An 11787-nucleotide genomic window follows, 5' to 3' on the forward strand; every position below is an offset into this window, starting at 1 on the left:
GGGCGCTGTCGTCCCCCGTCCCCCCCCACGCCCACCGAGGACCCCCCTGCCAGGGCTCAAGGGATGCTCCTGTGCCCATCACCGAGGCCCCTGGGCTGCCACGGCTCGGCACAGGGCGCTGGCGCAGCCTCCAGCATGGCTGATGTTTTCGGGAGTGGTTTGGGATAAAGCAGCCCCGAAGCAGGACCCCGGCCCCGGCGGTGCCGGAGCCCCCCGGCCCCCCCCGGGCCGCCCCGCAGAGACCCCGCCGGCTCATCGCAGCGGTGCCCGGGCCGCCTTAAGGCGGGGGGCCGGGCCGCACCGGAGGGCGGGGCTGCGCTCGTGACGCCACTGCTGGCCGCGCCGAGCGGGGCCGAGCCGAGCCGAGCCGAGCCGAGCCGAGCCGGGCCGGATGCAGCGGGCGGCAGCGCGGGTGCTGCGCGGGGCGCGGCCCCCCCCCCGTGCGGGCGCTCTCGGGCGCGGCGCGGGCCCCCCCGCGCGGGCTGCTCTATGAGCGGCACGGGGAGCCCCCGGCCGTCGTGCAGTAAGGGGGGGGGGCGGGGAAGGGAGTGCACTGCGGGGGGGCTGTATAGGAGGTGCATTGCGACGGGGTGCAGGGGGCCTTTACTAAGGGTGCATTGCAGTAGGGCGTGCAGTGGGGGCTCTACTGGGGATGCGTTGCAGGGGGGGCTCTACTGGGGATGCGTTGCAGGGAGGTGCGGGGGGGCTCTACTGGGGATGCGTTGCAGGGAGGTGCGGGGGGGGCTCTACTGGGGATGCGTTGCAGGGAGGTGCGGGGGGGCTCTACTGGGGATGCGTTGCAGGGAGGTGCGGGGGGGCTCTACTGGGGATGCGTTGCAGGGAGGTGCGGGGGGGGCTCTACTGGGGATGCGTTGCAGGGAGGTGCAGGGGGGCTCTACTGGGGATGCGTTGCAGGGGGGCTCCGCTGGGGATGCGTTGCAGGGGGGTGCAGGGGGGCTATACTGGGGTACATTGCAGGGGGGGCTGTATTGGGAGTACATTGCAGTAGGGAGTGCTGGGGTGCATTGCAAGGAGCACAGGGGGTGCAGCTTGGAGCAAGGCTGGCGTACGGGTGCAGCAGGGGCATAAGCGTGGGGTGGGGGCTAGCAGAGGGGTGCAGGGTGGGGTGGAGGTGCAGAGGAGGCGTGTGGGGCCCGGGGTGCTGGCAGGCTGCTTTCGGAGTGCATTGGTGGGGGGGGTCAGGGGTTGCCCACCGCAGGGTGCAGCTCCCTGCAGGACCCCCAGGCAGTGTCAAGGGGGCTGGGAGGGTCCCAGGCACACAGGGGGTCCCTGGGGGTGCTCCCATTTCCCGCACCCCACAGTGTCTCACAGGCAGGTGCTGTGGGGGGTGGGGGGGCTTGCCTCCACTTCCCCCACCCACCTGCTGCTGCTTCAGTTTGCCTTAAAACCACGTGTTTTCCCCAAAAGCCCATTCCTGATTAATTTGGGGTACAATGAAGAAGTTGGAGCCACCAGCATCGCTGCACCCTGACTTCACCCTTGGCTGCATCACACTGAGGGGGTTTCTCTGGGGTCCCAGCTCGAGGACCAAGCCAGTGTCGCAGCTCTCGGGGCCAGCGACTGGCACCTGGTGCTGCGGGATTTTCCTTCTAAAACAGCCAAAAAGCCTTGTAAGGGGAAAGTCACATTTTGGTGCGGTTTAGGCCCGATTATCAAGGGAGGAAACAAACCTTGAGGACTTGCTGCCCTGCCCCGCTCGGACCGACTGAGGTCACCCCTGGAGATGCCGGAGGTGCAGCCCGTTGTGTGGGTGCCCCTGCAGCCCGAGCCCCCGGGGTCTGGGGGGATGGACGGTTGCTTTTTCCTTATGACCATTTAATTGTGCAACAGTGCTCGTTGCTCTTGAGATTTGCTGCCCCATCGCTTGTGCAAGGCCGGTCTTGGGCTTCACCACTTCTTGTTTCTGCAGATTTCTGAAACTATCCAAGTTCCCGTAACACTAAAGTGGGGCAGGACAAGCTGTAAAATCCCCATCCAACGGAATAGTGTATGGTATTTTTTTTACACAACCTGCTGAATTTGTTAAGATTATTGAGCGTTACTTTGCTTGGTGACATGGGATTTTGTTGGGTGGTTGGCTTTTGGCAGCCTCCATTAAAAATCTATCCATCTGTCTAATATAAATCTGATATTTTTTTTAACGGGATGGCAATTGGAGCTGTGGGTTTGTGCCCAAGCCAATGCTGTGTGGAGATGCTGCGTGGTATTACCTTTAACCTCAATATTTAACTTCATTTAAGAAAAAGGAAGGGGTTTCAATTAGTCAGATATGCAGAGGGTGGCAAAACTCAAAATTATTTAATTGGCTGCCTAACAAGGCAGAAAAATATATACAGCATGGAGACAGCATTGCTGGGGGCCAGAGAGCCAGAGGCATGGGCATCCTTCAACAGCAGTGCCTGCGGGTGGGTCCCCGTGTCTTGGAATGCTAATTTTTATTTTCTTTTTAATTTTTTTAAGCCTTAAACAGGATGGAGCGTCAGTGTTTTCCTTCCAAAGCCTTGCCATTCAGCTTGAAGCTGGTTTGCAAGGAGCTAACTTCATCCAGCTGATTCTGGCAGGCGGTTTGCCCAGCAGCTGCTGCCGCTCCTTGGATGCTGGACACACACCTGGCTTCCAAATTCATAACCTTGCCAAAAACTGCATGGATCTGGGCAAAACCCACCAAAGTCAGGACTCTTGGTTGTACTGAGCAGCTGCGGGGCTGTATTCTGCACCTTGCTGATGCCAAACTCTCCAAGGGAGGTTTTTGGACCCTGCTGGGAGCCTGATGCCCATCTCATCGTCCAGATTGCTAATTAGGAGAGGAAAATACTTGCAAATGCCGGAGACCTGCCCCTGAGATGAGGGTGCAGTGCTAGGATAGCTGGAGTGATGGCAGAGGGCGGTCTTCCATGATGTGGACAGAGGGTTCTGTGCTTGGGGGTGCATCTGTATAGCGAGGGTGCTCAGCGAGGGTGCTCAGCAAGCATTCAGGCTGTGGGTTTCTGTTTGGCTGGCTGCTGCTGAGGAGCTGGAGCATGGTGACCTCTCCTGAAGCCAGCACTGGAGCGCATGTGGGGCCGTAGCTGGAGCTGCTGCCAGCAGTGCAAGTTCCCGTGTGCTGACAGCCGCCGGACACGTGCACGCTGCTGTTTAATTAAAACCTCAACGTCCTCTCCCAATCAGCTGCACAGCTAGGAGGAGGGAAGGGGGGAGCCACTTTGGCAGCACAGGCCAAGCCATGAAAAGAAATTCAGCATCTTGTTCCTGGTGACATGTAGTTAGCAGCGTGTAATTGCAGCAAAGAGCTGCTCCCAACGTTGGCAGCCTTTGCGAGCCCCTTTGCGGAGCCCCCAGCTCGTTTAAATGTGGTTAAAATTGCCTTCGTCTTGCCAATGGGCACGGCCAGGTGGGTTTGCCCTGGCTGGGAGGTGGGTCAGGCTGTCACCAAGCTCCCAGTTGCTCTGTCCCCTTGGTCTGTGGCATGGTGCTGATGGGTTTTATGGAGGAACTTCCCCCCTGCTCCTTGCAAGATCCAAGGTATCCCAGAAGTTTTATACTGCAATTCCCTAGGGCTGTGCACGCCAGGAGGATGCGTTTGAGGCAGGGAGATGAGCTGGATTAACCAGCCCTCCTCTTCCCTTGGTGTAAGAGCATCTTCATCATGTTTAAAATGGTCTTGTGGCAAAAGGGTTGGGGATGTCATCCCTCTCAGAGAGGCTTTTTTCTGTGCCAGGACTCTTCAGGGTTTGTTCCTAACCCTGGCTGAGGGTGTGAGGTTTAGGGGTGGATGTGGGCACTGCTGCTCCCTGGGGCACAGGAGTCTTGGCGGGGTCATCGAAGTCCAATGTTGGGTTTCTTCACTCGATGAGACCAGGCTACAGCAGTATAGGTGACATGGGGTACAGGGTGCTGGTTAATGTGTAGGTGATACAGGCATCTCTCTCCAGAAGACATCAGACTGGCCAGTGTTGATGCACTTTTCCCTTGTGTCTCCCTGTTTAGACTAAAGGACCTCAAGGTGGCCAAGCTGGGGGACTCCGATGTCCACGTCAAGATGCTGGCAGCCCCCATCAATCCTGCTGACATCAATATGATCCAAGGTAACGTGCCGGCCGTGTCTTTTTTTGCGTATTAATTCTTGCATGGTGCTCCCAGCGGGATGTCTTGGAGGGCCTGGAGACGGCTCCTGGGATGGGGAGGGATGGGGTATGATGGGGTCTGCAGCTTACCTCCAGCTTCCCGGCAGGGACCTACGCCATCCTGTCCCCGCTGCCGGCCGTGGCGGGGAATGAAGGTGTTGGGGAAGTGCTGGAGGTCGGGCGTCATGTGGCAGCTCTAAAACCTGGGGACTGGGTCATCCCGGCGGATGCTGGACTCGGTGAGTGCATACCCTGGCATCCTCGGTGCTGGGAGCCATGGCACCGCTGGGTCCTTACACACCAGCAAGCTACTCCTCTGCATCCCCCCACCTGCAAAGCATCTTCTCGGGATTTTTGGGGTGCTTGAACCCCCTGATTGCTTACCAAGCCTGCACAGAGAGCAAACCCATGGCCATGCTCTTGTGCGAACCGATGCTTGGGGAGCTCCATCCTGTTCCAGGACCCCCCAGCACCATATTTGTTGGGTGTCTATAGAGCCACGTGCCTCTCCTGCTTACAGCAATTACATCTAATCGAATGTGACTTAAGTGGGAGAAAAAAAAAAAAAAAAAGCCTCATTAGAGAGTGCTGGGCAAGGGAGGCAGCAGTTGGAGCCCCTTCTGTGCTGTATTAGCCTGATCATAAATATAATGGGCTGGATTGTCTTGGATGAGAAGCACCGGGATAACTGCTGGAGCTGCGCAAAGGCATCTTCATTTCTTACCTGTTTATATCATGGCTTATGTTTTATTATTTCCACCACGCATTTTTATTTTTAATGTGTTTTTTCTTTAAAGCAAGCTCAGTATGTGATCCCCGGTGACTGATGCTGCTCATCCTCTGCAGATGCAGGGGAGCTCCAGGGAAGGATGGGGGGCTCAGGGGAAGGGGCTGCTGTGCACGGGACACATCCAGTGCAAAAACTGGAGCACTCACAATAGCAGCGATAGCAATGCCGTTGCTTATGCTAAACCTGAATTTAGAAATAATCCACTTTTCTGTAGCATAGACCCTTTATGGGGCTTCTGCGCCATTCTAAAGCATTGCAGCAATCTGTGCTTCTCTGGAAACAACTGTGTTTTGTCACATCAGCTTAGAGCTTCTTTAAAGACCTGGGATAAAGCATTTAACCTGTGCAAGGTCACAGTTACATCTCATTACAGTTTTCTCCTTAATAGTGCTCTGGTGGGAAAGCATGGGAATTTATTTTCCAACCAATGTCTCTTGTGCTTCTCCAAAATGCCAATGGCCAGAAAAATGGCTGGTTCTGGTTCAGTGTAACAGATTGGTCTCTGCTTATTTTTTCTTAAAAGGCTTTTTTGCTTAATGGGAGAACGAAAGCTATCTAGTTAAGATCCAAATGTCATATTTTTAAACATAAAAAAAAAAAAAGTAAATGGATGCTAGGGGGCTAAAGCGGATATAAGTATAAAGGGAGTGAATCGAACTAAACTGGATTTGAATATATGGGCCTGTCTATAGGATGGGGAGTGTTTCCATTACCTCTGCACACTCCCTGCGCTCAGGGAGCCCCAGCCTCATTATCCCTCTGGGAAATGATTGGACTTTGCTGGGTGATAAATCTCAGCAGGCAGCGGGGAATCTACTCCCTGCCTCTCACAATATTTTGGCCATACCCATACAGGAAAATATTTCATAATTCGCTCTCCAGGGTTTAAACTGTGCACAGCGTGGCAGTGCTGCCATGACCAGCATTGCAGCTATGGCCTGAGTTGCAGTCTCGTAACGTTTTCCTTTCCTTGCTCACCTTCCTGCCGCTCTGCCTGCAATGCTCTGGTACCCCAGGGACGTGGCGGACACACGGGGTGTTCCCCGAGGAGATGCTGCTGAAGGTGCCCAGCGACATCCCGGTGCTGTGCGCCGCCACCTTGAGCGTCAACCCCTGCACAGCGTACCGCATGCTGGCTGACTTCGAGACCCTGACGCCAGGTATGGCTTCACCAGGTGGAAAACAAGGGGGGTGGGTTGGCCAGTTGCTTCTGCAACAAAAAAATCAGGATTTATTTATATCCAGGTGACTCTATCATCCAGAATGCTGCCAACAGCGGCGTGGGCCAGGCTGTCATCCAGATCGCCAAAGCCTCCGGCATCAGGACCATCAATGTGGTGAGGGACAGGTGGGTCCCCTGAGAGAGGAGAGGGTCTCCTGCAGGGCAGGAGCTTCCCTCAGCCTGGGTCAGAGGCTGGCAGGAGGTCAGGCAAGTTTGGCAGCTGGATCTGGTCATCCTGGCCATCCAGCCCAGAATTTTGCTGTTTGCTCCTCCAAGGTGTCCTCCAGCCTCTGCTCTGTTGTCCCCAGGCTATGTCTGAGCAGGGGGGAGGAGGAGATGACACTCTGCTTGCTTCCTCATCTTTTGGTTTTGTTTTTTTTTTTTTCTCCTCCCTCAGACCTGGTCTCCCAGAGCTAGTGGAGAGGCTGATGGCCCTGGGCGCAGACCATGTCATCACGGAGGAGACGCTGAGAAAGCCAGAGATGAAAGATATATTTAAGGTACCTCAATGCTGATCCCACTGGAGAGACCATCCAGCGAGTTGGCGCTGTGGGGAGAGGTGCAGGGATGGTGGGAAGGACAAATCTCTCTAGATCAGGATTTAGCCCCAGAAGTGGGGGGCTTTTGCTGCTGCCACAAGGTCCAGATCATAGATTTTAACTCTATGACTCTTAGCTGCCCCCAGGGTAAACGTTGAGGTTAAGGCAGTTGCCACCTCAAAAACCGCAGTCCCATCCTCCAAAGGAGCCCTAAAATTTGGGAACCTTCTTAATAAACTCTTGCAGAGCATCCCGAAGCCCCGGCTCGCCCTGAACTGCGTTGGAGGCAAAAGCACTACAGAGATGCTGCGGCATCTGCAGTAAGTTTGGCCGGGTGGTGGCTCGGGCACGGGCTCAGGGACAGCAGCCAGCCCTGGAGGGTCCTGCTCCAGAGCCCTCGGAGCACAGGAGGTGGCTGGAGTTGCTGTTAGGTGATGGTCATTACTGAATTTTTGGAGAGGGGAGATGAGTGGAGAAGTGGGTTTGGAAAATAGCAGGACTTCAGGTTAAGCTGTCATTGCTGCGTGTCTCAAATGCTGCCAGTGGCTGGAGGCAGCTGAGGTCCAGTTATGAAGGTCCACCAGGTCCTGGGCAGGTGTAACTGGGGTATTTAGCTGTAAATTCAGCTAATGACGCATGGGAGCGAGAGGGGAGCTCTGGAAAGTGGAGGCTGAGGGGCCTGTCGGTGCCATGGTGGGGTTGGGTACAGCAGAAGGAGAGGCTGCAAGGTCAAAGCTGCACGTTGCGGGTGGCACAACCCAAGAGCCCCTTCCTCTTCCAGGCCCAAAGGGACCATGGTCACCTATGGTGGGATGGCAAAGCAGCCTGTGATGGTGCCTGTGGTGAGTACTGGAGATGCTCTTGATTTCCCCCAGGACAGGTCCCCTGTGCTCCACTGCGGATGTCCTGGTCCCCTCAGCACCGCAGGAGCTCGGCTCTCCCCTGCCTGCAAACTGAGAGCTCCAACCTTTTTAACTGCTGGGGTCCATTATGGGACAAGATGCTTTGCATCCCAGTGCAGGTCTTTTGGCTTTATTTATGGAGGATTTGGGTGGCTGTTAAATCCCCACCGGTGCCAAGCATCAAACCCACCCTGACTCCACGCCTTGGAGTCACATCTCCACATCCCACCGGGCCCTGGCTCACAAATGAGAGTGCTAACAAAGGAGCGAGGAGCCTCACTGCCACCTTCCACGGCTGTCACGCTGGGAGGGGACACACAGGTCTCACCTGGGTGTGTGGTTCCCTCTCTCCGCAGAGTGCCTTCATCTTCCGGGACGTGCGGCTCTGCGGCTTCTGGGTGACCCAGTGGAAGAAGGACCACGCGCAGGGTGAGCTGGCTGGGTGCTGGGGGGCGGCACAGGAACCAGTGCCAAACCACCACACCGGTGCTGTCCTCTTTATTCTTACTTGTGTCACAAGTGCTGATAGTCCTCAGCATGGCTGAAACAGGGGCGCTGGGCGGTGTGGCTTGGGGAGGGACAGCGTGAGCCACCGTGCTGGGGGCACATGCCACATGCCTGAGCTGGGAACCCATCGCACCCCAGCATCCCCTGGGTAGCATCAGGCAGGGGTCCCTGGGGACAGGCGATGGCTCTGGGACACGTGATGGTAAGAGCTCCCCCCTTCCCTTGCAGACCAGAGCCTGGCTGACATGATGGACGCCTTGTGCCAGCTGATCCGGAGGGGTCAGCTCACCGCGCCAGCATGCACCGAGGTCCCGCTCCAGGACTACAAGGCAGCGCTGGAGGCCACCATGAAGCCCTTCACGTCCTCGAAGCAGATCCTCATCTTCTGACCTGCAGCTCAACCGCGGCGGTGGGCTGAGCCCACTGCTGCTTCGCCACAGCCAGGCTTGCCCTTGCTTCCTTGTCCGCAAACAAGAGATGCTTAGGTGGAAAAAACCCCCTCCAGATCCACTGATTTTTTTCTCTTTTTTTTTTTCTCTTTTTTTTTTTTTGTTGTTGTTGTTTAAAGTTTTTAAAGCAGCATGTGTAATTGCTTCTGGAGGAAGGCTGCAACCTTGCTTTAGCTGGGGGGGGTTTGGGTGGAAGAGAAGGCTCAGGGAGCCTGGGGACAGCGGCTCGCTCAGCTCAGGGTATCCAAAGAGCAGCAGCTCCCCCCTCTCTCATCTTTTTGGGGCTGAGCGTGTTGCATTGCAGTCCCCTGCCTCCTTAGCAGCTGTCAGTGTTGTTCTGCTGTTTGCACTGTCCTTCCAGGTGATTTTTGGCTGCTTGTGGGTGGCTCTGCAGGGTAGCAGGGGGCTGGTCACTGCCCTCCTCCCAACCAGCACAGCCCTGCAGCCTCTGAGCCGCCTCCATGTCCCCCCTCCAAGTTCAGCAGAAAGTGCCAGGGGGTTGGGGGCACTCCCCACATTGAAATGCAGAGAAACCTCAATTTTTTAAATGGATTTTTTTATTGTAAAAATTTTTTATTTTATTTTTCCCTGCGCAGCTCATGCAGTGCTGGCAGGGGATGCCTGTGCCGGCTGGAGGACAAGGGCACAAAGGGCTTTTCCAGCCCTTGGCATCCCCTCCTTTCAAAAATGAGCTCGAACAGCTCAAAAAAAGAGAAATGCCAAGTTAGCGAGTACAAGGAGGCCTTTTTGCAGTACCTGGACTTGAACTCAGTTTTGCTGCTGCCCCTGCTGTCACTACTGATCGTGATGAGAACCTCATGGAAATCCATGTCTAATACGTATCTATTTTTTTAATACGTATATATTTTTTTAAGATGCTGCCAATAAATGTTTCTATGCTCAGTCGGGTGCGTGAGGGTGGGCAAGGGATGTGTGGCACTGAGGATGGGCACACGCAATGCACCAGGCTCCCTTGCTTACCTGGCCTTTTCCCCATCCTAAATCTTGGGGATTTTCTATCCTATAAAGCTTTAATTACAATTGCACGTAAACAGTTATCATCCTGCTAAAAGTAGCAGGAGGATGGATGTGGTTTTGCCCCATTAGCAACTGTCCGTCATCAAAACCAGTGTTTTTTACCCCAAATCTGTGCCCCCAGACAGACAAAGATGCACTTTTTCCCCCCACCCAGTTATTGCAATGGGAAGGATGAGGCTCATCCTCAGGGCAACAAGAACCACAATTCCCTTCAAAAGCCTTTTCAAAGCACCATGGTGTTCATTTGAATTTCAATTTTTGGTCTTAATTATGATATTCAGCAGCGGAGTGAGCTGCTGCTCCTGTCCCTCTGCTCTGCAGCCAGCAAAGCCCGGGAGCAAGGGGCCAGCGCCTGCCTGGCGGGGGAGCGCCCGCCCAGCCTTCCAAGGTCCCTTACAAGTGGCAGAGAAACTCCAGGTTATTTATTAGCCATCATGTTGGTGGCCACCTGTCTACCCCTGCTCGCCCCTGGGTTTGGGGTCTCAAGAGGACAGTTCAGTCCTGAGCTGCAAGGTGGTGAGATGCTGTGGGTGTGACGCACGCCTTCACCCCTCCTTCCCCTAGTAGCTCCACCAGTAAAGCTGGAGCCACAACCAGTCTCATCCACACGCACCACAAGAGTGACAATCCCAAAGATGTGCTATAAAGCTTGTAAAGTCCGGTGGCAGAACAAGGTGGGGAGCAACTCCTTGAGCTCCTCTTGGGTGTGAGGTTCAGCACTGCTCAATCCTATTAGACAGCAGAGAATCCACATGGCAGTACCTAGAATAAAACCCACCCATTGTAGAGGGATGGGGTGGAATTTTGGGAACCTGGCTGCTCATGGCTTGGACAGGCATACTCTGCTGGGTAAGAAGCTGGCTGGCTGGGCTGCAGAGGGGTTGGCAGTGGAGTCACATCCTGCTGGTGGCCGGGCGCACGGGGTGTCCCATGGGCTGGGTGCTGTTTAATGTCCTCATCAGAGGTCTGGACCAGGGGGTTGAGGGCACCCTCAGGCAGTTCGCAGATGACACCAAGCTGGGTGGGAGTGTGGAACTGCTGGGGGGCAGGAGGCTCTGCAGGGGGGTCTGGGCAGGCTGGACCATGGCCAAGGCCAAGTGCATGGGGTTCCACATGGCTCCATGCCGGGTCCTCATGTGGGACACAGTGACCCCGTGTAACGCTACAGGCTGGGGGCAGGGGGCTGGAAGAGCTGCCCCTGGCCTGACGCTGAGCTGGGGGAGGAAGGGGCACGGAGCCCCCGGGAGCTCTGAGGGGTGGGTGGGCTCAGAGCGGCCATGGCTGCTGCGGCCTCCGGCTGGGATGTGCTGTGCCCCCCTGCGTGGCCCTGACGCCCCCCCCCTCCCCCGGCCCAGGGCACTGGGAGGCTGTAGAGTGAGCAAGGCAGCGTGCAAACATTTGCTCCTGAGAACAACAAAGAGTTTACTCCTACTTACTCCTATATTAACTTGTTTCAACCTCAACGACTCCTACACTATTGTGTTTTCTAATTTGATGACTCCTATACTAATGTGTTTCTACCTCTGTATTCCTATACTACTGTATTTCTGCCTCTGCAACTCCTATACTACTGAGTGTCTACCTTCATACATCCTATACATAAACTGAGTTTCTACCTCTATAGTCCTATATAACTGAGTTTCTACCTCTATACTCCTATATTCTGCGTTCCCGTTACCCCCGCAGCAAAGCCACTGTGCCCCAGCCCTTTCCTGATCAGCAAATAAAGCGGAGTGAAAAAAAAGCAAGAAAAGACTTTGGGATCGTTAAGAGCACTATTAAGCGTGACATAAACCAGAAAAATTAATGCAAAGCATTCATCCCCCATGTTTGACTCGGCAATAAAACCTAACAAGCTATAGAGAACTTTCACAAAATGTTCCGAGCTCTTACTCCTACACCAGGGCACAAAGGAATAAATAGTTACATTTAACTCTTCTTGTCACACAAGCGGAGTTGTCATCGGAGGTCCAGCTGCTGGCATGGTGCACACATGGGATTAATTTTTGGGAGGGTGATGGAGGGGGGGTTTGGGGAGGTGGTGGCTGCTGAGGCTGGGATATTGCTGGGAGCCTCTGCTGGGGTCTGCTGTGCTTTAGGTGTCTGTATCAACTGAAAGGGTAAAAATAAGTCCCCAAAGTGGCCTTTAGGGATCTGCAAGGGGGATGTCGTTGCTCCTCAGTGGGAGTGAGGGA

The 11787-nt window shown here is 55.1% G+C and overlaps 1 protein-coding gene across 2 annotated transcripts; it reads left to right on the top strand.

Annotated features, from left to right (window-relative positions):
- Nucleotides 1–342: 342 nt before the first annotated feature.
- Nucleotides 343–9457, top strand: MECR (mitochondrial trans-2-enoyl-CoA reductase). 2 transcript variants are annotated; one of them, XM_055798480.1, is made up of 10 exons: nucleotides 343–523; nucleotides 4009–4106; nucleotides 4253–4384; nucleotides 5952–6095; nucleotides 6181–6283; nucleotides 6555–6657; nucleotides 6943–7016; nucleotides 7478–7538; nucleotides 7955–8027; nucleotides 8334–9457. In XM_055798480.1, exons 2-10 carry the CDS (start codon nucleotides 4061–4063, stop codon nucleotides 8492–8494), a joined length of 897 nt encoding a protein of 298 aa, XP_055654455.1. In that variant the 5' UTR covers nucleotides 343–523; nucleotides 4009–4060; the 3' UTR covers nucleotides 8495–9457. The 2 variants fall into 2 exon arrangements, with proteins under 2 accessions (XP_055654455.1, XP_027643840.2); XM_027788039.2 differs by lacking the exon at nucleotides 343–523 and adding an exon at nucleotides 1153–3650.
- The last annotated feature ends 2330 nt before the right edge of the window (nucleotides 9458–11787 follow it).

The sequence above is a fragment of the Falco peregrinus genome, chromosome 3 (assembly GCF_023634155.1).
Source record: "Falco peregrinus isolate bFalPer1 chromosome 3, bFalPer1.pri, whole genome shotgun sequence".
NCBI lineage: Eukaryota > Metazoa > Chordata > Aves > Falconiformes > Falconidae > Falco > Falco peregrinus.